The 26,765-nt window shown below is 35.6% G+C and overlaps 1 protein-coding gene across 2 annotated transcripts in view; it reads right to left on the bottom strand.

The window, feature by feature from the left end:
- The window catches only part of SCLT1 (sodium channel and clathrin linker 1), a 46,561-nt gene that overhangs the window by 16,656 nt on the left and 3,140 nt on the right, over nucleotides 1–26,765 (bottom strand). For both annotated transcript variants that reach the window (XM_069793308.1, XM_069793375.1), the window contains exons 3-18: nucleotides 26,636–26,703; nucleotides 25,881–25,933; nucleotides 24,888–24,957; nucleotides 23,700–23,755; nucleotides 23,189–23,321; nucleotides 22,221–22,343; nucleotides 20,114–20,179; nucleotides 16,819–16,889; nucleotides 10,669–10,759; nucleotides 10,405–10,496; nucleotides 8,533–8,710; nucleotides 4,949–5,047; nucleotides 3,171–3,242; nucleotides 2,134–2,208; nucleotides 1,476–1,621; nucleotides 370–562 (exon numbers count right to left, since the gene is read on the bottom strand). In XM_069793308.1, coding sequence (XP_069649409.1) covers nucleotides 370–562; nucleotides 1,476–1,621; nucleotides 2,134–2,208; nucleotides 3,171–3,242; nucleotides 4,949–5,047; nucleotides 8,533–8,710; nucleotides 10,405–10,496; nucleotides 10,669–10,759; nucleotides 16,819–16,889; nucleotides 20,114–20,179; nucleotides 22,221–22,343; nucleotides 23,189–23,321; nucleotides 23,700–23,755; nucleotides 24,888–24,957; nucleotides 25,881–25,933; nucleotides 26,636–26,703 — 1,586 coding nt within the window. The remainder of the gene's footprint in view (nucleotides 1–369; nucleotides 563–1,475; nucleotides 1,622–2,133; nucleotides 2,209–3,170; nucleotides 3,243–4,948; nucleotides 5,048–8,532; nucleotides 8,711–10,404; nucleotides 10,497–10,668; nucleotides 10,760–16,818; nucleotides 16,890–20,113; nucleotides 20,180–22,220; nucleotides 22,344–23,188; nucleotides 23,322–23,699; nucleotides 23,756–24,887; nucleotides 24,958–25,880; nucleotides 25,934–26,635; nucleotides 26,704–26,765) is intronic.

Raw genomic sequence — 26,765 nt, 5'->3', positions numbered from 1 at the left:
CTGGACTGAAAGTCATACAGAGATTCCTAACACATTACAGACAGCAGATAAATGAAGACCTGGAAGTGGAATAAGTGAAGTCACTTGAAGGAAAATATGTTATTATTTAATCTATTCATCTTACAAAAAGCAAAGAACATTTGGGATCTTCTTATAATTAAATACAATTTAATTAGCAGAGATTGAGTTACCCAATAGATTCTGAGGACACACAATGCTACAACAAAATTACTTTTAAGCAGAAACCAGGAAGCATCATTGAAACTTTCATCCTTAATTTAAACTTTCAATGATTCTTCTCTTAGAACTGCTGCCTTATTAAGCAAATATCAGTCTTATGATAAAATAAGAATAACATATAAACCGTACCTTTATTTTAGCTTTTTGTTGAGCCTCTATGGCCAGTTTTCTCAAGCCCTCCATTTCTTTTTGCAATTGTTCATTTTCTTGCTGAAGTTTTAGCCTTTGTTCACTGACAAAGGCACTCTTCTCTCTTTCTGAATCCAGAATGCTTTGCAATTTACAGATAACTTCCTGGCAACGAGATTTCTCTTCCTCAGAGCTGAAAGAGAAGAAAAGTCTTGTAGGAACTCAAGAGTTGAACAACCACCCTACTAAAGAAAAAAAAGATATATTGGGACAGATCTTTGGTGTGACCCAGCACAGCTGTTCCCATGTTTCTTCCTGAAAGTTTGTATCAGCTCAGCATGTTTAAGGGCTTGACAGCTACAACTATGCACCAGTCAGCAAAGAATTTTATCAAGATGATGGCATTCATAAAACCAACCTAATACTGTAGCAATCTCAGTAAAATGACAATGTGAAATAGAAGATTTTCATTTTTATGTTTCCAGATTCCCAACTGAGGATTGCTCTGGCGAAGTGACAGGATTTACGATTATCAGAGTGCAGAAATGACTGAAGCTTCTAAACAATTCCACACTTTTCATGCTGAAAACAACCACCTGGTCTAAAAATGTGCACCATATTTACTTTTTACCATTGTATTACTGGAACTGCAATAATGTCTATTAGCTCTGAACACACAGACCTGAAATTCAGTATGCTATGTAAACACGGTGTTCTGCATGTACTAGGAGATACCACCCTGTAGATGAATATATAAAGTCATAAATTCTGCCCCAATATTTCATAGAGTAACTTTTCCTACAAACAGTATTTAAAAATGCAGCAAGATTCCAAATAATATACTCCTATTTTAATTTTTTTTGTCAAACAGCTGCTTGCAGTTCTCATCTTGTAAAGAAAATCTTTCATTCTATAGCACGTTATGCCCTCTAATTCTTTTACAATGATTCATAATTGCCCTTGCTTCAGAATTACAGTATCTTGACACTATTCCTGCTACTGGTTAAAAAGATGTGACAAAAACCTAACGCATAATCAACAATATAAATAGTCAGAAATAATTTCCATTGTTTTCCGTTCTAATTTCTGTAACATCCATTACTTACTTCATTTCCAGTTGTTTCAGTTTATTTTGTGTTGTCTGTAGACTTAGCTGAAGGTCACCTTTTGTAGTTTCTGCAAGTAAATATTTCTGATGCAGTTGCTCTAGTTTTCTACTGTCAGATTCATGTCCTCTGTCTTCCCTGTAAGTCTGAAGAGTAAACTTAACATGTAAGATCATCTTCACCTTGCACTGGTGATTGGCACTTTAGTACTGACAAGGAGGCTACTTACTCCTCATTGCATCCTATTTTCCAGTGATTTAAAACAAAACTGAATTTCTATCACTGTTGCTGCTACTTGGAAAAAAAGTTTTCAAAGATCTGGCATTCATGTAGTTTTCTGTCTACTGAGCTTAAGTTTAACTGGAATATGTACCAACATTCTTTTGGATTATGTCAATCATCTCTCCTTTTACTGCTACACTTATCAAAGAACCCTCTTTTTCAGCTTAGTATTACAACTTTGAAACACTTTCTGAATTTAAAAAACCCAAACCTTAAAATAATACACAAAAATTTACAAATAAGAAAATCTACTCAAAAAATAAAATAAGAAAATTCAGGGGAAAAAACCCCCATGAGAAATGGGAAAAGTCAATTTATCTTTTCTTTCTGAAAAGAGATCTTAAACGTGATGCAAAAATGCATGCAGTTGCCTTACCTTTTCAAGTTCTTCTTCCACAGCTCTCTTTTCTCTAATGGCTCGTTCAATTTGACCCTGTTTTTCTCCACATTCCTATTTTAAAAAGTAATTTTTAAATACATCTAATAAAAAATAACTCAAAAGAAAAATTCAAGAAGTGCCAAAGCCAAAACCAAGCCATTGTAAATATAATTCTTGCTGCTGGTTTGTATGCATTTGATTATCTTTACATGCTCACTATGTTCTCTATAGGATCAGTCTCATTCACTATACAGACTTAGACATGCAAAACGAAACCTTTTTTTAAACAAATTTAATCCATAAATAGGTGCATATGCACCGAGTGGTTTTGGTCTCCCACATAATTTGTTACAAGTTCCTGGTACACTCAAGAATATGATGATTGTGATGCACAGACTTTCTCTTAGCATACTTTATCAACTTTCATAGTACTTCATTTCTACACACCCAACTACAGATATGCAATACTCAGCTTTCCATGCTTTATTTATCCCTGAAAGAAACAGGGATACTTAGGAAATGCCATCACGTAGGAAATATTTTCTAGAGCACAGAATCTCATTGTCAAGATGCTTCTGAACTATGATAAGAATACACATAACTGAAGTAATAAACTTACACAAACAAATGGGTGGATTTGCAGGACTGTATTATTTCATGCAGAGCCAGGCAAGTTCTCAGTAAAAGTTAAGATACGACTGTACACATGTAAGGCAAATCTGTACATTAAAGATGAATTTTCAAAGCAAATATCCTTTACACCTAAATATGAATCATTGCACTGACTGCTGAAGATGCTGCACACAGTAGCTTTTGTCAAGTAGCATGAAAGACATCGTATGTTGCATTAATGTCTGGAAACATGCAGGATGCAAAGTACTATACAATAATAAAGCATAGTCCTAGACAATTACCCATTAATCATATTTTAGTTGACTGACTTTTACCTCAGTTTAGCATTTTACTTGATCAACAAAAACTAGAAGTCTCAAATGTTTTGCTATCAAAAATATTTTAATCAGTAAACACCATACCATCTGAAGAGCTGAAATTTCTTCTGTTAGTCGAGAAATCTGCACATTATATTGCTTCTTTGCAGAGTCTAGCTGTGAAGGAAACCAAAGTAAAACTAAAAAATTAATCCCTTGAATTATTTTTGCATCCTATTTTTTTATATATATATATACACACACATACACACACACACATAGTCTATGTGTGGTGCATGTATATAAATATGGAAATATCTGGGACTGCAGTAACTGAAAACTCTCTTACTACATGAATGTTAGAAGAATGTTTATTATCAATCCATACTACTTTAACTGTGGGTGTTTCAAAAAAAAAAAGCAGAAAGGAAGACATCATAACAAGGCCTTGCAAAAAGAATAACAAGACTATCGAGAAAGCTGTGGTCCATTAGTTGCAAGATATTTGCAATTTGCGTTACAGATACTTTTAGATCACATAACAAAAGTATTTGTTAATACCTGGAGAAACATGACAACTCATAGTTTAAAATTTTACTTCTTATGCTTTTGATAGATTCACTTCTACTGAGATAATTTAAAAATAAGAAATAGGGCATTTCTGAACTTCTAAATTCTGATTAGTAAATCATTGCCACAACTAGAAGGGTTATCCTAGTTGCTCTTTAGCTCTTGCACCTTCTCCAAACCATGTATGATGTTAAATATCCCAGTTTTAAGTAATCCATACATTTTTTGTGACTCTTTCAGGTAACCACCGAGTAGAAGCACGAAAAATCTTTATCCTCATTTTGAAGGCTCTGAAAATTTAGGTGGTATGTTCCTGAAACCTCTTGAAATGAAAGAATTGGAAAGAAAAAGAATCCTTTCATCCCTATATAGTACACGTGCATGTTGTGTCATAGTGAAGAAAGTGAAAGGAGGCAAAATCAATTCACCACTGAAAACTTACAAATGAGATAATTGCTTTACACTGTTGTCCACTTGCAACAAAAGACATTGCCAACACATGCCTGTAACCAGCCTTTATTTCCTCTGGAGTTTGCCTCAAAATAAAGCAAGTCTCTTTGACATAATCATGATCACTGAGAACCTCCAGGTAGATTAGTCTGCATTTTAACTGCAGATGGGACACAACATGAAGAAAATTAATTTTGTTACTAGTTTTTTATCAGAAGAGCTTCCATTTTTCAGCTGCTCATAACAACAATAACAAAAATCATGGAGACTACAACATTCTTTTCAGTAATTTCTCTACCAAATTCTGGTTTCTAAGTGTGCTGTAATATTGAGCCTCTTGATTGTTAGCTGTACTTGGTAAAAGAGTCTTACTTGCCTAAATAGGGGAATATTTTTAAGTATCGAGATGCCAAAAAAACGATAGTCTAATTTTCAACAGGTCCTATCATCTGAATGTACATGATAAGCTTGCATCAGCAACTTCCAAGATGAGGCCATGTATCATAAATTAAATACTCTGATACCAATACAGCACTCAGTCTGTTGACGTGCTACTGAACAGAATCTCTGAAATTGAAGTGCCGTTCTTTACATCTTCACAGTGCAGCCTTCTCTATACTAGTGTCTGCACAGATGTCAACACTTTTGGTTCTTGAGAGATTTAAGAATACTATTTAGTTCAGAAGAATATATGTCTAGATAACAAAGCTGAACAGTACAGTACTGTCAGCATGCTGCCTTGCTACCAATATTATCAAAACACTTTTAAGAGAATTGCTCGTGATGACCATGCACCATCAATAGCTTTTCACACTGAGGAAAACCAAAAATTCTTCCCATTCTTTCTAAACATCATAACTTACTGCCTTTCTAATTCTTGCAGCAGTATCTTCTGCAAGTTGAGACATTTCATCTTTCATTGTTTTTATTTCCTCTTCCTTTTGTTTCTCCCCAAAGAGTGCCTAGAAAAAAATAACAACTTGAAATACTACTGATAATATTTCAGTGGTGATATAGTATCTAGTACTGAGAGAAAAAACCACAGTCACTGTTCAAAAAACCTTTTTTCCTTTTTTACTTCGGAGTAGCTGACACCGAGACCCAACAAGAAAACAAGCACAGTGAGAACATTTTGCACTAAATGCACATTCTTATACATCAGAACCACACAAAAAATTAAGTGTCAGTAGATGCCTTTTTCTATTGGGACTTATTATTGGGGCTTTCAGATTTTGGCCAGGCATTGAATTATACAGAAGAAAGCATAGGAACTCAGACCAAAAGGCAAGGCTACTCTCCAATGTTCTGATCTGGGGCCAGGATCTGTAATAAAAAATGCCAACAATAACGCATAGAAAGTTCTCTGTTAGGAAACGGAATACCTGTATATGCACACACATGCTCCTACATATAGCTAAGCATTTCTTATGGTTGATATACTAAATTACTCATCTCCCAGAAAATTAAAAGTAAAGGAATAAAAATTTATAAGCAACTAAGGAATGTGTATGCAGTCCTTTCATAGTGGATAACAATGAATCAAAAAGCTCTTTAGCATAAAAGAATGGTGAGAATTACAGAAAAAGGTGTAGCAAGGAACCCTTCCCCTGGAGGATGCAAGAAAGCTACTGATACTAAAGTATAATAGGAGATACTGGTCTGAAAAGATTACGGAATGTAGAATTCTTGATGGGTGAGATGAAAAATCCTAGATGGCACACAGAGAATATATAGATGCATAAAGGGAGAAAGACATAAAAACGTCCCTAAAGAATGATATAAATTCAGCCTATAGAAGGTTACTCACTTCAGGCAGTAACATGCCACTTCAGCAGTCATACTCTCTTTTACTGCTCCCATTCAATTCAACTTTGTATTTTACTTCTCAAACCACTCTTTTAAAATTCTTCTGATGTCTTTTTGTAAGCTTAGCTTTGTGTGCTTTATAATGTTAATGTAACAGAAGCAGCATTATGATGACAGCCTGTTACTCCCAGTCCTCAACCTCTTACAGAGCAGGGAGAAGCCTCTGTGGCCGCAGTTTAAGACACAAAGAGTTAACCGATATGTATATTATGCTGCATTTATTTTATCCTGTTCATTAATAAACTTGCCATTTTGAAAAATTCAGGATGTTTTAGCCAGAGCAGTAAATTAACAAGTGTCTGCAAATTCCAGTTTATTCTTACTTACAGCATTAATCTCAACTGTTACTTGTAACAAGCTACTTATTTAACTGTAACTGTTCACTTACTGTCTTAGAGATGCGATTTACATCACAATTTTTACTGGGTCACTTCCTTCTGTCACCTTCATGCGAGTTCATAGCAAATGGCATCAAATGATCTGCTGAACTACTTTTGGATGAAAAATGGTGTTCCAACACTGCTCTGATGTACTAATACTTAGCAGATGGGAAATGTAATTTATACTCCTTACCAGTAATTTTCAAATGAAAGAGTGTTTTCTGGTTTTTAAACTCTGGAAAAAAATTATTTTATTTTTACCTGTTATTCTTCGTATTCTCCCCCCTATCAGGCTGTAGGAAAATGCTGTTAAGGATTGCAATATTTTCTTACTAAGAAAAAGGAATTGACAAGTCCAAAGGTGGCCATCAAGAGCTAGAGGATGTAAAACTTCATTTTTCACCCCTTCCTGAACCAGAGCCTAACAGGTAAAGGGAATTGTAGCAGATTGGTTCATAAAGTAAATGAGATGCGGAAAGTTATGAGGAAATTATGAAAAGGAAAAGATGCCACCAAAGGATTTCCTAAATGACTATAAATATATGGGAAGAAAGACTATAACAAGATGATAATCCTCTTTTGCATACCAAGATGAATCACAGAAGTTTAACTGCAGTAATGACCAGAACCCTAAGCTTTGTCAATATTTTAATCTATTCTGGAAGCAGGCCAGAAGGTTAGCAGGATCTCTTTAAAGAAGTTAATTCCCTTTTCTGTCAGAAAAAAGGAGGCAGGTCTGCCTCTTTTGTCACAGAACTGAAATCAGCAAGAGCACCACTAACTTCACTATTCCAAAAGTTGAAAGTAAAAAGCTAGTTTAGATACTCAGGAGGCTCCTCAAGTTTGAAAAGCAACTTCAGACTAAAAGGGAGCACTTATCTCCTTAACTGCTCAACAGTTCAACATGGTAGCCCAAATAGAATCAGTCCTAAGATTCTCCATTTATTCCCACAGACATTAGCTACACTGGGTTTCACTTACTGATGGTTAGTCATCAGATGTGCATTAAAGTTCTGTCTTGCCAGCAAACACAATTCATTAAATTTCTAAAAGTCTGACTTGAACTGAAGCTTAGCATTAGAACACAAAGAGTCCATATTAGACAAAAGTTTACCAAGCCCTGTATCCTATCTCCTAAAGGGGCAAACAACAGATACTTCAGGGAAGTTAAGAACTGGGAAAACAGGGTGACTATTTTTTTTGATCAACAGACACATCAAGACTTGCTGGATTAGACCCCGTTCTTTAGGAAGTTTTGGTGGATTGTCCTGTCATGAATTTGACTGTTTTCATACCTATACTTTTGGCATACATGTCCTACGACATTTCAATCACATATTGTATATAAAAATTTGTTTTAAGGCTTCCGCACATGTCTAGTCTTCTTGGTTGACTCCTCCCGCACTTTCCTAATTCTCCTATGTCTTGCCTGAAATGGGCTGATCAAAATAGCATATGAAGATGCACTATGTTTAAAGGCATCTTTATTTTTAACTCCCATTCTGAACATTCTATTCATTGTATCAAGCACCACTGAGGATTGCGTGACTGTATTCTTAAGAGACAACCACACCATCTCCTAAACCATTTTTTGACTGGTAAGACTAAATTCAGAACCCAGTATGGCACATTTGAATTTCTTCTGCCATTTTATAATACACTAATAAACACCTTTGCAATTTTTTCCTGACTGCAGACTTCACCCACTCATTACTCAGTCACTTTTCCAGATTTCTTCTGAATAATTAAGAACTGAACACAGAACTCGCCCTCTTGGTGACCTATACCCATCATGCAACAAAAGTCCCTTTAGTTTTAGCTCTTCTTTCCTAACCATTAATAAATTATAAATTCATAACAGGACCTTCCTTTTTATTCTGACAGCCCAATTTGTTTATAAGCATTAGATAACAATACTTGAATTTTGAAAATTCAAGTTCACGTACAGTATTATCACTTAGATCACCTTTATCCAGGCACCGAACATATTCTTTGAAATTTAAACTGTATGACAAGTCTAAGTAATGTATGGTCATTCACAGTTTGCTATCTTATGCATTACTAATTTTAGTACAACAGACATAAAAGAAGCTTGGTTGTGTATGCATGTATGCCTGCAAGAATATATAATCAGGCACTTCACAACTGTAAGTGATGAAAGTATTCTAGTATCTAAGAAATATCTTCATCCACTGCCTTACCTGACTTTTCTGTAGGTTAGCTTCTTCTAAGAGCTGTATGCAATCTTGTAATTTTGCAACAGCTTCATGTTTCTCCCTTTCTAGATTAGCATACTTTGTCTGAAGCTCTCCGATTTGTTTCTCCAGGGCTGTTCTTTCTGTTCTCAGCTGTTCAGCGTCTTCGACAGTAACACGTAATCTACAAGATAGTAGTAATTTTACTCATTTAACAGTAAGATGCTTAATTAATACTCTAATTCTTTCAAACTAAACTAATGAAGTATTTATACATAAGTTGCCAAAACTGCACTCCTGGTTTTCTGCTTGTTTTTGGACAGAGTCTTTGACTTTAATATTCATCAAGTCCTAGAAAGAAACAGAATTAAAGGAGTTAACTCACATATCTGATCTCACAAGATCCTTAGAAGAATGTTGCTATCCTGGGATACATCACTGAAAATGTTCTATATTAAAACAGAATAGAACAGCCCCAGAAGGAATAGTTTCCCTCTGAGGAGGAAATGGAATAATTGGATGTGGGCAATGAAGTTGCAGCTATACCATTAGAACAAGAAAACCACTGGCAATTTTACAACAGCTCAGAAATTCTTATTGTTTAATTATGATTGTCAGTATTGGTAGGAATGAGAAAGGGCAAGATAGCCTCAGAGGTATCCTCAAAAAAGCCTCAGAAAGTTCCACAAGTGCTGCTGGTTCAATAAAGTGCACGGTTCCAAATATCCATAGCAAGCACTTTGGCAACACTTGGGCTGCCTTTTCGAGCAGCCATGCATTTTTATTTTCTAACATGTTTGTAACGAAACATACGAAGACAGACAACCACTCTATTTCTGTAGAGCCAAAGCACAATTTTTGTTCTACAAAAACCTGAAGAAAATAATAAAACTAGCTAATTCCTTAAGACATTCTAAAATAAACTTAAGAGCCTCCACAATGCTTAGGCCAGTGAAATTCATCAAGTAGAGGTAGCCACACAAGTCTGTGCAACTCCTCAAGGCAGTACTTGACCACATGGTCACAAGGTTGGTTCCCTAGTAATTATTTTGTTTCTAGAGTTACTTCAGAGTCTGCTAATCACGCTCAGAAGGCCGTGACCAAGAAGGGAAGATAAACCGTCACACAATTATTTCAATAAGAAATTTACAAATTCTTCTTAGTTATCAGGTCACTTCACCAATGTTAATAATTCAACAACTGTTTGTGATACTTGAATCAAAATCACTGTGCTCAGCTACGTGTCACATCCTTGGAAAGCGAAGGCGAGGCAGAAAAAATCCACACAAAAGAACCTGATTTAGTCTTAGATCTTCCAATAGATAGTGCTGGAATTAAAGTTCTACTCCTTCGCAGGTATTCAAACTACTTTTGTAACTAGCATTTATACTTAAGAAGTGCGCTTTAACAATTTTATTAAATGATCTTTTTTGTATAAAGATTGCTGAACTAAGACCTGAAACCAAATCTTATTTAACATAGAAGGAAAAATCTGTATTCACCTCAAAACCAGCTAGTTTACATAAACATTTTCAAATTTCAGTGTGAATGTTTTTCTTTAGAACTCCACCTAAAGCTAACAAGAGTTGAGTAACTAGAATTTATGCACTAGAATGAAAAATATATGCTTCATTTTTTCTCCATTACAGTCAATAAAATCAGGTGGTCTGTTTTATCATTTTAAATACATTGAAATCAGAAGCTGTTCTGAAAGGTTGCAGAATAGAACAAATAAGATATAGAGCAGCCAGGTGTAAGATATCTGCATTTTGAAGAAACAGAATTGCTCAGAAACACAAAACCCAGAGGCTGAAAAAACCATAGTATTTTATGTCACTTGCATGTATCCTGCTATTAAAATCAATGAGATCTCTTTACCTTGTTTCTAATTGTTTTATACTAGACTGCATTTGCTGCAAGCGTTTGTCAGATGCTGTTTCTCTTTGCTGGGCAGTTATCACATCTTCTTCCTAGAAAGAATATATGTATTATCCAGACATCATCTGATCCTCCCTGAACAAAATAAAGACACGCTAACATAAACCAAGTTAGAGAACAACTTGTGATTAATTTAACCTCAGCATTCAGATAACTGACTAGCCATTCAGTTGTAACAGAAAATTATTCCTTTCTCTAGCATACCTTTCTCTCCAACTGGCCTTGAAGCTTCTCTGTCAATCTGGTCATTTCATCAACCTTAGCATTTGCTGTCTGCCCATCTATTTTGGCTTGCCTGTATAAAGAAAACAGTCTATGAATTATATTTCAATTATTATAGGAGAAGAAACCAGCTAGCTTACAACATTGTTGAAGTAGCTGTGAAGGGCAGTCAGATTTCATAATACTGTTCCTACAAAGCAGAAAAGGTTTCCCCCTTTTTCTCCTTCTTACTATGTGGCACAGTGAGAAAGGAATACCAAATTCATTAAACAACTGTCCTGTGGAAATGACTTCTTAAGGATAGCTTAACAGGAAGGTGTATGTGTTGATTAAATATTTGGGAGGACTAGGCAATCAAAAAATTAAGTGATTCAATAACTTAAATATAACTGACCACAGATACTTAATGGAGAAATCTTTTTTAGAATTAGATACCACTTTTTAAAGCAATTTGACTAGGAATTAAAAAAAAAAAAATCATTAACCACTTCTGAAGAATTTAACTGATGTGCTTTGTAATCTGGGTAGGTTTTATGAGCTGAAACAGAAAAGGAAAAAAAAAAATGGACTAGTTAACGAATCAGACTTCCTCCTCAGTAGAAAAGCTTACTGAAATAAGCAACCCTTCTACTCCTCTGACTTGGGAACAGAAAGACACAGAGAGTCCTTCACCTGGGGTGTAACCCAATTATTCAGCCTGCATATTAGGCTAAATTTAAAGACCAATAATTGAATGTATGATACAGTTAAGAAAGAGCAAACATATTAGATAAGCTAATGCAATCCGGAGCACTAATAGTCATGAAAGAAGCTAGAAAATATTTAATACTTTTAAGAATCAACTTCGAGCAAAAATTCCTTATAGGAATAATAATTTTGATTTAATGGCGTAAAAGACAAAAGCATATTATACCTATATGAATGTCTTAAGCAAATTAAGCATAATCCTAACAAGTCTATAGCAAATACTTAATTTCAGCTTAATTAATCAGAAAAACTAATTCTGTTATAATTTCTTTAAAAAGCAAAACCAAAGATAAAGACATTATTCTCAGACACATGGTCCTTATTGCAGGTCCAAAACTTTGATCTTACTCCATCTGAATCATGCACCTTTCTCCAACAAAAAGTACTGTTAAATTTATGAGGACATTAAGTTGCTTCCCCCAAAATATTTAAAATGTGCTGTAAAATAGAACAAAAACTCAAAACCCAGCATAAGAAGGGAAAAATAAGAAAAAAAAAAGGAGGACATAAAACTCAGAACAGCTTAAGTATTAAAAATGCATTTTAATTACTAGATTCAGATCAAATTCAGAGGTGTGTGTCTACAAATTGATTCTAAAGATACAGCTTTTATTCTTCACTGTGCAATATACCCTTAACATAATCTTGGCAAGTTCTCTCTGTTTAAAAGCTTTAAGATTCTGAAATGCAGATACATGCCCTAGCAATGCCAAGTTTCTTAGCTAGTATGTTTTATCTACAGATCTTTAAAAATATCTCATTAGCATATAGATTAAAACATTTTTAATACCTGCAGCTAAACTCAACAGTTCACGTCACCAGAGAAGACCATTTGATCACTGACTGTTAAGCAGCCCTTCTCCAGAGACGGCTGCTTGTAGTTAATTCAAGAGAACAATAATACAGTGAACTAAATGATTAACTGTATGCAAGAGAGCTTTGAAACACTAAAGCACTAATAGATGTTTTAATAAAAATTCTAGCATATAAATATGCGATGTCTGTTCAGTCCTCAATTCTCTACAGAAATACGTTAAATATTACATTGTCTCTATGCATGGCAGCTTATGACCCTTAAAAGCTAGTGTAATAGTACGTAAATAGTACGCAAATAGTACAGTGCAATTGTACATTTTATACTGAGTTTATGTTCACATTGATGAGAAGCAATGACTCAGTTCTCAAACACTTCTTAGGGAGTTTTTGCCCCAATGTCAATTTTTTATTTTGGGTAAGGTCAGCTTCTGATCTAAAGAATAAAAGCTATTATCAATCTGAGAATAATTTCCAGCAGAACTCTTAATTTTGTCTTCATTTTCCCAGATGACTTGCCAAAACTTAATCTAGCAGTCTTCCTTTAGGCATACATACTGGAAATATACGATGACAATACGTCAGGAGCATGTTTGAAGTGTTTTACAGCTACATGTGTCAGATTGTATATTTTGCTATGTATTAATCTTAAAATACTTAAAATTTATCAACACCAATAAGCTTAGCAATATCAAAAGCTCCAAAATGACACTCAATCTAGGCCGTACAAACCTAAATAAAACCTAAGTTCTCTTATACGCAAGTTGTTTATTTTTAAAATCTACTTTTCCTCCCCAAACTTGTTACTCTATCACCATAAATCAATGTAAATCTATTAAAAACATCCAAAAGGATTAGAATTGTCTGCAATATATGCTATAAAATCCATGCAAACTACATCTATGTAACTTCATGTAAGAGAAACAACTGGTGAAAACATTCCAGACTCCTTTGAGAATCACTGCAACACTTACTTTAGAGCTATATAGAACTGCTGTTATTAGCTTTCTGAGTAAAACATAGTACTGTTTTCAGGGCTGCAAGAACTTTTAGGTGATCCGAGAGGAAAATGAGTGTAATCAGTGCTTGTAATTAGAGATGCAAAATTCCTCTGAGACCCTCTTTGCCCAAAACTGAGAACGCCATGGGGAGAGTAACAATGACAGAGGTCGCTCGAGATCACTGCCAGGCAGATTAAACAGTTACAAAGAGACTTCTGAGAAGATGACAGCTTGAAAGGAAACATGAAAACTTGTGATTGTGGGTGACAGACCTTAGAGTGACAGCCCAGCAGTGAAGCTGTGTTTGACCCTGCCAGGAGTCACTTCATGGGCATTGCCACCTTTTCCCAAGTCTGAGAGCAGCCATCCCACCAGACTCCAGGAGTAGCCTGCAACCAGCAGGCAGACCGACAGCCCAGGGTGAAATCAATGGGGACCAACATTATCAGGTGTGTGCATGGGAACTCATGGGGTGCCGTCTCAGCAGGGCACAATTAACAGACTTCAGGAAGCAGCGCAAGTACACATAAAGCTGGAGCACCCACACCTTCAGCAGGAGGGGTGCGCACAGGGGAACATGTGAGTCTCAAAAAGGGAGTATCTGTGCACACATGCCCACACTTCGATTCCATGCTTCCTGTGGGAGAGGATGTGCGTACCTATGTAAGAGCAAGCAAGAAAGGGTGTGTGAGATCAGTCGCAATTACTTTGTGGGATCAATTACACAAGGCTGTTTATAGATTTGTGTTTGTTTATTCATATATTGGAAATGCCTAGTATCATGGTTTACCTGTTATTATTAATATTGATCATTAATGTATAGGCTACCGATTGTCCATTTATTGATTAATATCATGCAGTTAACTGCTTTGATTGACTTAAGCCACATGTGTTGAGCAGTCTTGCCCAGCTAGAACATATTAAATCAGAAATCTAGTGTTCTGAAATAAGGAAGATGACTACTCTAGCCCTGTGGATACTTAGATGGAAGTCTAAATTCACTCACAATTTCACTATTTATAAAACAGCAACTAATTGAAAATATGCATGCATATTTGGGCACATGTGAGTAAAATTTCAGAGTAAGATGATCCACTAGCTTTCAGTCCATCCCAGGGACATCTACCTTTTAATATACCTTCTTCCTGAAGCAGTCACTTAAGCAGAAAACATGCACTTCCCTTCTACTATCCACGCTCATTGCCATATGGACAGTTAGACAGATCCTTCTGTGTATGCATGGCTACGAATCAAAGAGTTTGGCCATTTTGGTTGTCATGCCATATTCTAAATTATTTGATCAAAGTGGTATCATTAAAGAATTTCAGATAGCTCCAAAGATCAAGCCTAAAAAAGTTTCCTTTAAAAAAAATGAAATAAAGGTGAGTCCAAAGGAAATCACATCATCTGTAATTTCGACAAAAATACTAAACTGGTTGTTCAACCACAACATAAGTGATTTTAAGGTTATTGGGTTTTTTTGGGGGGGGTTTTTTGTTTGTTTTTTTTTTTTTAATCAAAGCCACTGAGTATTAGAAATGCAGTAATAAACTGAATGTTGATAGCTTTTGTTGAATGTCTAAAATAGGTTCAGTTAATGCCAATTGCTTTCATATCCACTTATTACAAGTCAACATAAACATGTCAATGCAAGACTAAAGATTTATAGATGAATGAGATACCAAAATGGTAAAATTCAGTACTAATACCCTCTGCAAGGAAAGAAATTCCAAAAAAGTAGGGATATGAAAATGTTGTTCTTTCCCTTTCAAGAATTAAATAGTAGCATGCACAAGCAAAGTGCAAGTGATGACTGAGTTTAGAAATACTTTATTTTAGCAAATACCCTAAATACCACCTTAATCTTTGATTGCTTGTCACAACATTTTCCCTCTCCAAAACACACTACTATTGAGAATAGTTTTTCCGTGGAAAAATCTTGGCTAATAAAAGTGAAGTGCTAACAAGTTCCCCTCAAAAACACATCTTCAGTGATTGAGGTAACTTGGCATTTCTAAGCAGGTTCTGGTCCTAGATTTATTTTACAAAGGAAAGGGAAAAATAAACATTGTTTAAAACAAAATTCTTCTAGTAAGTAAACCGTAAGGTACCAAGCAGGGGGTGGTGAAAGCACAATACTAATTTTTATTGCTCTAACAGAAAGTTTGGATACAACCAATCCTGAAAAAAAAAGACCTATTTTAAAATTGATTAATAAATATTCAACAGTGACTAATATTCAACACTGATGAATCTGTCCATTCACTCTAAACCTGTATCTTTTACTCCGAGTATTGTGACACAGTAACTTTAATATCTACAAATAGTACAACTAGACTTATTAAATAGACGCTGAAATTTGTATAACACCCGATGTGTACAGTGATAAGCACTTGGCATTACAACAGATACCAATTGCTCTTCGTATAATATTTTGTATGGGTTTGGAAGAGAGGAGAGGGAACATCTGATGTAGCTGTTCTTTCTTGGAGGGATAAAACCAGTATCAGCATGCATTCAGCCAACCTAGGTGTCTAAATACCAGCTTTACCTGCAAAAGCTGCATACAAAATTGAGCGCATGAACACGTGTGCATGCACAAACACACAGAGCCATCTGTAACTGTTTACATAAAAATGGAAATTTTTACCATTTTTGGGGTGACGTTCTTTAAAATCAAACAATGAAACTAACTGAAACATCACAGCAGTCCAACCATATTAAATATTTTAATCACAGTATCAAAGGAAATTACAGTAACTAAAAATCAAAGGAAAAATTCATAATTAAACAAAAATTTAAGTACATTATAAATTTTAAACTTATAAAAGTTTATTTTAAAAAGCTTATTTAAAGCTTTAGGTAATGCTATACAAAAAATATCACTAAATAATTAATCCATTTCCTTTTTATTGTCAGTCCACAAATCTACCATTTACTGAAATTAAATTTTACTTTGACCTCAGCCATCACTAATTAAAAGAGTTAACAGTTACAGTCAACTGGCATTGAACAGACTTTGGCTGTAAATACAAATAATCATGAAATTGTGTCACAGATATTCCTCTCATTTTCCGTGATATACTTCAGGAATATAATTAACATTTCTCTTACCTCTAACTTTCAAAGAGCCTATGGTTTAGAGCTCTTTATTGAGAAACAGTGAATAGAAATTTTATTAACAACATTAGAACTCGAAGCTACTTTGAACATTCAAATTTCAGAACTGCATTGAGTAATTCTGTAACTGGATTTTGAGCAAACTGTATTCTAATGAAAACCTATCTTCAGAGTCAATTTTGCTTTGATACTGATACATTGTTCCTTTTAAATCAAAGGTCAAATGTTAAATGTTTCAGGAAGCAGCTGAACCAAACAATAACTGGAAATATGCTACCCTAATGCTAATGATGCACACATTTCTAACAAACTTCAGAGGCATTAACTGAAACCGTTTTAACTATCGCTATCAAGTCAGTTTGCAGTACAAACAAGGCCCATGATAGAGCAGCAGGTTACAAAAAGCTATAGAAAAGATATTAAATTATTTTTTAAATTGCCTGGTTTATACCTCAGTTGTTTTCGTAGCTGCTCTAGTTCCACATTCTGTTCTGCTACAGTTTTCAGAAACTGTTGATTGCTCTGCAAAATAAGGAGGTATTTGTAACATGTTTCTTACTGTATTGACATGTTATACATTCAGATTTGTCACACGGCACTTCTACAGAATATAGTAAGCATAAAAATAGCCAATAAGGTCTGTTGAACACTGTTGCTGGTCTCCAAGCGCCAAGGTTTAGGTAGAGTATTTCAGAAAAGCAAATACAGAGTGATGTTACCTAATCCTACCCTTCTTTCCCCATATTTTGGTAGTGCAAGAACTTCCTGAGATGAGGAATTGTAATAACTCAGACCGACCATCTGTATTCCCATCTAGTTTAGGTGTCTAGAATACCTTGTGACAATAAGTACCACAGTAGACCTCATATTGCTGGAAAGAATTCCTTTGGTTTAGAGACAGAGAAAAAATGAGCAAGTGCTCCTCCTTCATTTTTTCTATGCCAGCCATAGTGCTGGAGGTGTCATTCTCCTTAGATTGTCTTCTCCCTTGAGAATCATTTCATATTTTTGTTACTCTACTAGCCTTTTCTAGATCTTACATATACATTTCACTGAGATATTAGAGATGACCACAGCTGCAGGCAAGCATTCAAGATGCTACTGTACTGTGGACTTAAGCACAGTATATTCCCTTTCCCTGACTCCTAATAATTGCTGACATTCTTCTTGCTTTTTTGACTGTTGCTAAGAATTGTTTTCAATCACTTCCTACTTCTAAAATACCTATTCAAAGTGGTAACAGTTAATTTCAAGACCATCACAGAGTACCCAAAGTGAAAGCTCCCTCTTGCCTACATGCATTATTTTGCTTTTATTAATAGCAAAGAAGTGTCAGACAAAATTCACTCAGATGCTCGGTATCATGAGATCTTTCTGCAAATTTCTGCAGTTTACTTCAGTTTTCACTACCCCAAATACTTTAACATCAGTAGTGAACACTGTTGCCTTAATATTGAATCTAATTTCCAGAACATTCATAAATATGCTGAACAACTCTAACCTGAGCACATCTAGGAAACACAGCTGTTTTACCACAATAAAAAAGCTGACTAATTACTCTGTCTCTTCACTTCCTATTTTTCAGTTTATTAGTTCAAGAAAGGCCATGCTTCTTTATACCATGACATATTTGTGTCTTTGGTAACAGACCTTTCCTAATGTTTTTTGCATAATGCAAACAAATGGATTACCTTTATCTTATCATCTGTTTCATCTCTTTCAAAGAGTTCACATATTTCACTCTCTCCTCTCCACATCATACCTTTCCAATTTTATGACTTTAACCATTCAGTGATTCTGTTTTGTGAGGTACCTACTACCAATTTGCTCGTAACAGCAGATCAAACAGTCTGTAACTTCCAAATCCTCAGCAAAACTGCTTTAAAAGCTCATAATTGTATTCGCTTGAGATTGTTTTCAGACAGCAACTCCCCCAGTAACTCTAAAGTATCTATCTTTAGAGAGTAGTTAATTTTGAGACCACCACTGACTATGCAAGGCAAAAATTCCTCTCTGAGAGCATTATTCCGCTTTTATTAATACTGACAAAACAGCTTGTAAACAGGACAACTACTCACAAGATACAATTCTGTAGAATCTGCAATATACTACTCAACATTGGTAAGGACTCAATTGGAGCATTATACTGTTTCCAGCACCACAGTTCAAGAAAGATGGCACAATTAGAAAGAATTTAAAGGTGAGCAAGAAGAATGATTAGACATCTTAAAAACATTGTCAAAGGACATATAAAGACTTGACTTGCTTAGAACAGAATAAAAAAAGCAGGGAAAGGGAAAAGATGGCAATACAAAAATTTTCAATAACAGAGGCATCACAACAAAGAATGTAGTAAACTTTCCTTCATACCTACAATATTTCCAAATAAACAGGCTTATATTTTAACAAGAGGTCAGATGTGAGGAAAAAAGGTTCCAGTGACAAAGACAGAAGAGAGTAGACAGCCTCTAGTAGGTTAGGAGTCTTTTTGCACTGCCAGTATCCGAGACAAACATTCATCAAAAAAATCACACAGGAATCATATCTTTCAGAGAAGAAGCTGCTCAGCCAGAAACTTCAAGTTTTTCACCTTGATTTTTGTAAGATATTAAAATTGTTTGTCAATCCTGGAAGTTCTAGGCTAAAGCTTAGAGACTACAAAGTCTCACAATCTATGGATATGGATGAAGCACTAGGAGATGATTAGAGCTCAGAAAAATCCCTGAAAAGGTCAGTGACAAAGACACTGAAGCCAGCAGAGCCAAACTAGGAATCGATAAACATGTGACAGAGCTAGCCTATATAAGAGGTCATCATCAAAAGAAGCGTGACCAGCAGGTCAAGGGACATGACTGTCCCCCCCTACTCGGCTCTTGTGAGACCCCACCTGGAGTACTGCATTCAGCTCTGGGGCCCCCAACATAAGGAGGACATGGAGCTGCTCAAGCAGGTCCAGGGGAGGGCCACAAAGATGATCAGGGGGCTGGAGCACCTCTCCTATGAGGAAAGGCCGAGAGAGTTGGGGTTGTTCAGCCTGGAGAAGAGAAGGCTCCAGGGAGACCTTACAGCAGCCTTCCAGTACTTACAGGGGGCCTACAGGAAAGATGGGGAGGGGCTCTGTAACAGGGAGTGTAGTGATAGGATGAGGGGTAACAGTTTTAATCTGAGAGAGGGTAGATTTAGATTAGATATTAGGAAGAAATTCTTCCCTGTGAGGGTGGTGAGGCACTGGGACAGGTTGCCCAGAGAGGTTGTGGATGCCCCATCCCTGGAAGTGCTCAAGGCCAGGTTGGATGGGGCTTTGAGCAACCTGGTCTAGTGGAAGGTGTTCCTGCTCATGGCAGGTGGGTTGGAACTAGATGCTCTTTAAGGTCCCTTTCAACCCAAACCATTCTATGGTTCTATGATTTTCTGTTTTGTGAACATGGTTTTGAACGTGTGACTTAAGTACACTCACCACATACTACAATTCTGAGTTTAAGTTTACCACTGAGTTCCTGAAGAAAGAGGTTGCATAGTATTAAGAGCTACCCTCTCAACCACCCTAACCTGCTGTTTGGAATTCAGAAAAAAAGCCATTACTACCTGATGTTTTACTATCCCTAGAGAAGTTTGCAAATCTGAATGGCACAATTTCTTTTTCAACCAGGTATATATGAAGGACTTTTTGCTTTTCTTTTATACTTTGAGGCTCTGGTAGTGAAAAAAATAATTTACTAGGTCACTGTTCACAAGGTTTTACTTACCAACTCTATTTTCTCATTGGCTATATGCAGTTGCCGAGTCAACTGTTGAAAGCCCGTCAGTTGATCCTAAAAAGAGAATTCAGAGCTTCTTGTAATCATCATTATCATAAAGAGTGTATAATTAGAGAGTTTCATAGTCAACAGAAAACATTTTCAAAGAATTCATATGTGTTGCAGGAAATTCAATATGCCTTTGTAGATTTTATTTAGATTGCTTTTAGCTGCTGACCTAGTAATCTGGAAAATTAGATTTACTACTGAAAAATGTATCTGAATTTCACTCAGTTACAAATTGCCTCCTTCCAAAACTCATACACGCTTACTGTCAAAATATGAACGCATACACAAGTAGTGCCTTTAAAGAGCCACACAGACTATGATGCTACCAGAAGCATTTTTGCTAAGAGCAGTAGCAGACATGTACCCCTCAATTAAAAAAGGCCTGTATGGATATGTTTAATTTGCTTTTTGCCATATAGGATGTCTTGTGTCCATACAAAAAAACCTGTTCAATTAAACTCTTGAGTCCCTGAACACGAACTCTGTCATCCTAGGAAAAACAGCATAACAAAGAAAAAAAAAAAAAAAAAATCCATCTGCAGCATGCCAAGTGTCTTCAGAGCATACAGAACACTCAAGCCCCTGAGCTGGAGTATCTACTAATTGCGCTGCGTTTATTTAACAGTCTCAAGGCCAAGTATATGCTCAAAACATATTCCAACAACTCCCTTATTTACTATGTCCAACCCTTACAACGATATCCTCTCTCATCTTTGCTTTCTGTCAATTCTAATTCTAGTTGATCTTACCTATTTCTATTTACCTCTGACAGCTATTTTCTGCTCCTCCATTAAAAGCAAAACCTAAAATAGAAAAGTTTATTTAACTGAAAAGCCATTTTCTGTGGCAGACCAGTGGCATTTAAGAATAAAAGGCAGCTCAACCTCATTCTTGTTACAATGGCATTAAAATCCACCACGAATTTAGTTACCAATGAAAAGTGGAATCTGACAGCCCTAAACCCTCCAACAGCTACCAATAACTCTGTATGTTCTACCATGTGTATGTTACCAATAACTGACAATGCAACACAAGAAATAATCTAATAAAAGGAACAGGAGCAAAAAGATGGAACTACATGTAGATAAGAGTCCTCATAACTATTACTTGAAATAATTACGAAACTTGAAAGCGTACAATAGCTGTACAGATATTTTTCCTGTTTCTTGGAAAAGAACATATTGGTGAGGTGGACTTAATACCACAAAAGAACAAAAATCAGTAAAAAAAAAATTTCTGTTATGTAGGTAAGCTGTAATTGTGCCCACAAGTATAGGGTACTTGAAAATGGAAAGGAAATGTTAAAAAAAAATTGTAACATCTCTTTACAGACCTAGAAATATCTGCAGCGAGGTACATACAGGCATGAAGTTTCTATTAGTTCTTCACACTATCTTTATACAGCACAATTTTCACACCATCTTTATATAGCACATCAGAGCACAACAGCTTTTCTGAACTAAGATTTCCTGACAGGTCTTCCCCAGAAACAGACTGCTAAACACAAGCTAGCATTAGAAGAATACTGGTGAACTTGAGTTTTCATTTGTTTCACACACTTCTTTACTGAATAACAACAGAAAACAGAGACTACTTTTCCTACTATACCACTGTGATCTTACAGACAAAATTCAGGATTCAAAAATAGGAGAAAACATGGAAGACTTCCACCTCACAACTTGGAAATCTTTAGCAGCTTTTTCAGATGTTGAGCTCTACTGAAGATTTCCAACCATGCAATTCAAACACATGATTATTTATATGCACATGCATATATTGGGTACATATACACGCACCAAGACTCAGACTCAGTGCATTCCCCAAGTTCCTGCCCATATATTTGGAATAAAGAACTCTTCCAATTCTAACTGTATTTAGCTGATGAATCAGTGACCACATCTGACCACTCAACTTTAGATGACTATTATGGAAAATAATTAACAGTACTGGTAGAACCCCCCCACTTCCGTTTGACTACACACAAACCCAGAATCTCTACAGCATAGAAAGACATTCCAAAATTAACAAAAACGTAAATGAAAATTACTTTCTGCTTTTGCCTTTCAGCCACATGAATCTGCGTTTCAGTCATGCGTTCCTGGTACTGCCGCTGGAGTCGATCATGCTCCTGCAATACAGTCTGCCAGAGCTCTATTGCTTGTTCTTTTTCCTAAGTTAGAGAACAATGGTTTGTATAAAATATTCTATTATAGCACATTTACCTTCATCTATCATTCTCTAAAAAGAGAGATCTTCTATTTTGAAGAAATGCCAGTTTCTGTAATTTTCTCTGCACACATTACAACTACACAGACAAAATACCAAATTTAGGTGCAGAAAAACAGATGCTTACAAGTTCATCAAATTCCACCTACAAGTGAACTGCAAGTTTTCTAGCGGTTTTTTGGTTTTTTTTGTTTGGTTTTTTTGGGTGGTTTTTTTTTTTTTTTTTTAATAGCTCAAACTTTCACAGGTATTTACTGTAGGCCTACGGTATATATAATATTCAAATACCAAAATTCAACTGTCAGTTTAACTTCAACTTAATCATAGGCAACAAAGGATTGATACATCATTGTAATAAGCTCAAGAAGACTTGCTTACCTTTTCAGATTTAAATATTACTTTCTATATACCACATATACTTGCCTCCTTGTATCACATGACAATGTTTGTGATTAAAATGACAAGCTACTACAAAAACTTGAATTGAACAAAGTACTTCACTAATTTCCTGGTCAGGAATTCAATATAAAGATCAAGTCAAGTAGCTAAAGTTACAGGCACAAATTAACATAAAAAACTTATATGAATCTAGGAAAGAAGTTCCTTCAGGTCTTTAAGTTCAAAGTATAAGTACTTGTTTCTTCAGCTACAGAAAGTCAAGAGGACCCCAAAATAGTCTCAAGGAACTCTGAACAAAGGAATTCTGAACCAACAAATAAACCAGCTTCCCCTAATCTGCCAAGACACAACAAGAGAAATAAAACAGTACAAATGTTTCATGTCACACACTTGATTTGTAAGTTGTAGTTGTTCTTGAAGGTTTCTCACTATGCCTTCATCTGCAGGAATATCAGTTCCCAGAGGCATGAAAGGAAGAGCCTCCAGTTGCTTCTCAAGGGCCTCTTTCAACTCTGCATGCAGCCTGAAATTCAAAGAACCAAGTTCAGCGAAGCATTTCTCCAACAGGAATTTTTTTTAACAACTGAAGTATACCGTACCTTCAATCTGTATGTACTATTTACTTCTAAGTCATATTTTAATCTATTAAATTACATTCTACAAACACAATAGACAATTTGAAATAGTTTAATATCTAGTTGTTCTAGAGATATGGTTACATCTCCCAGACCTGGTGCTGTAATCTATATTAAGCACTTAAAGACTCTCACATTAAGCTCACGAGTATGAAATCTTCAACTATTAAGTAGATTCAAAAGATTTCAAGGTCCTAGAAAAAAGCTTTTTAGGGTTTAGAAATCAAGAAAAACAGCAGTAGTAACAGGGCAGTGCAATTATTTACCTTTCATTTTCCTTGGTGACTTGTTCAAATTTTTGTCTCATCTCATTCATTTGCACCTACACAAAAGTACGCAAGAGTAAGCACTCATTTAAGTGACACAAACTTTGGTGATTCTTTCACCTTTTAATTCTGACTGATACTGTAACAGATGGACAATTTAATTCAGCATAACACAGTAAATGAAAGTCACTTCCTTTAAGGAAAGTCACAGGATACCACTTAAATTTCACAGCTGCTAAGTCCTGTTATACCTCAGCATTCAGAAGTTATTACAAGCATTAAAGTTACCTTTTGGAACTCTTATAGCTCCTACAGATGGATTCTTAACTAACTCGAGTTCTTTTAGGGATACAGTGGATAACTTGTCTTTTATGCAGTAAGCATTTGAGAAAAGAGTTCAGGAATGAACTGAGGAAAAACTTCAGTTACATGAGTCAAATGAACTGTTTTGTTAACTAAAGAGTGCAACAAAACCGCAGTGTTTCTATTGCCTTCTGAAATCAGCCAAACTTGAAGACTGCATTTGCAGAATCTTTATGATGGACAGATCAAACAAATTAAGCACATTAAACCAAAACCAGAGTATAACTTCTGCATGTAGATCACAAGTAAAAATTGCTTTCTGTATGCCACAGGTTTTAATTATTAAACATGTCATTTTGCTTTTCAGTGATCATATGAAGCATCCAAAAGTTTCATTTTTCTGTGGCTGAAATAAGGACAGTCCCCCTCTATCTCAGCCTCCATGATAATAAACATTTAAAGAATTATTTGAATCTGAAGAATTATTAAGAATGAAAAAGGCTGGGTGTATCTACACTTGCAGGACTGCACTGGACCACATGGCCAAGGTCAGACCTGTAAGGAAAGAGAGAAACAGCTGCCTCATCTGAACGTCACCTAGGAAAATACCTGCAACCATATAAGAACATCTAGAGAAATAAAACATGCATGTTTCATTTCACAACACTACTTCTTCAAACACACAGTAATCTGTGCAATTTGGACAATCTCCCAACCTTTCCATAGAAAGCTCTCTGTTCTTCCATTTGAGGCAGATAGCAGTCCAGCAAGTTTGTGAAGCATGGCGCAGGCATACTTTCCTTTATTGACAAAAACTAATGGCCTAGATATTAATACTATAAAATACTAAGGATATACAGTCTGAAACATTAGGAACATCCATACCTGATAAAGCTGCAGCTGTTGTCTCATTTCTTCCAAGTGTTTATCATACTCTGTGATTAGAGTTGACAAGCTAAAAAGTTGAAATACATGCTTAGAATAAATTTTGTATACACTGAAACACTGTTCTTGTATTTAACTAGTTTTAAAGAATTCTTAATCTAGAGAACAGAACAAAACAGTCACTTTTCTTTATTTCCAAGCTCAACATTCACCAGAATCAAATGAACAAATTTAATTACTACTTTTAAAGTATGATCAGTAATAGCAGATTTCCCGTATAACAGAATTAGAACATGGGACATTATAAATGAGCATTAATGTAACATTAATATTTCATACATAGAATCCCAAATGACTTAAGACTAGGCTTTGTTACTGCTGCCACATGCAACAGTAAAGTGGCCTATAAGACAATGTAAAATAATGTAGTTCTACTTATATACTTTTTCCCTCCTAATATTTTTGTGATTGATAGTAATTCTCTGAAAATTCTGTATTAGTCCAGAGTGATAATGCCTTAAAATCTAACAAGAAAGGATAGGTTATTTTTGTAACACAAAATGACTATGATTATTAAACCATTTGCCAACAGGCAACTGTTAGTTGAAGATTGTCAAATAAGCATTTTCAAAAACATCCACCTGACCTCAACAGACAGCAGTTACCTGTGTTACCTAGATCAGCACAATCTTACCTGTACTTTTGTTTATTATCTTAAAATTTAGACTAGAGAATTCCTTCATTCATCTCCCACCTTTTATTTTACAGATTGGGGAAGAAAAGTAATAGATATAATTTACTGAATAAACAGAATAGTGTCTAAAACCAACTGCTACAGGAACACTTTTACAGACTCCATTCACAAGTTCTCAGAGCTGTGAACACACATACATAAGACCAGGTTCACCTGGATATTTACATTTTTAAAAGCACATGTCAATTTCTTTTGATAATACTTGGTAGTATTCCCACTTATAATTTGCAATTAGTTACCTTTGGTCCATCATCCTGGATCCTGATATGCCATCACCACCAGAGGCATTTTGCTGTAATGGTATACTTTACATATTAGTACTTGCACACGACTGCATATAGTTTTAAATTTTTACATGCAACCCAAAGCTGTTGTTCTGCCTGTACTGTAATCATACACAATATCCCACATGACCACTTCCAGGATTATGTTCAAAAATCCTTGAGTGCTGGCCCAATTTCAAAAAACTCTGATTTTTTTTTTTTTCCCTGGAGATGCTCTGATATAAAGCATAATTGCATGCGAGGGGGAATCATCTTGCTCTTAAAAGAACAATCATAAGTTTGTGTAAGTGCTTAGTTCATTTCCATGCATCTCGGCATCAGGAAAGTGCTGATGCCCTAGCTCCTGCACAGACTTTTAGACAAGCTTATGGTACCCAGCACAAAAAGTTATCTTCGCAGGAGACAAATGTCTTGGAAAAGAGAAGTCTATAAAAGTGAAAAAGTCTACTAAAGTAGAAATCAAGTATTACTTCAGGGGTATGTTCTCCTGCATATGACAAACTTTTCAAAATGCACCAAAAATACCAGAATTCACCATTATGACAGATTTATTCTGCTGCTTGGAAAAACAACAAGCAACTCTAGAGTTGTGTGATGGACCTAAAGCAAGGCCAGGCCACGTTAAAGTGGGCTGTGCTCTACGTATGCAAAGATGTTTGTCTCAAAACCTCATCACAAAAATTCTTACTTCCATCCCTGCGTTCACATACTTGCTCAGCAGTAGCTCTCAAAATCTCATCTGTTTCATACTGTCCAAGTGCCACCTTTAGCCCCTGATCTGAAAAACACAAAGTTTGAGAATCATAGCTACAACACAGGCCATTATCTAGATAAACCAGA

This window comes from Haliaeetus albicilla, chromosome 1 (genome assembly GCF_947461875.1).
Source record: "Haliaeetus albicilla chromosome 1, bHalAlb1.1, whole genome shotgun sequence".
Taxonomy (NCBI): domain Eukaryota; kingdom Metazoa; phylum Chordata; class Aves; order Accipitriformes; family Accipitridae; genus Haliaeetus; species Haliaeetus albicilla.
This window is presented reverse-complemented; position numbering and strand designations above follow the sequence as displayed.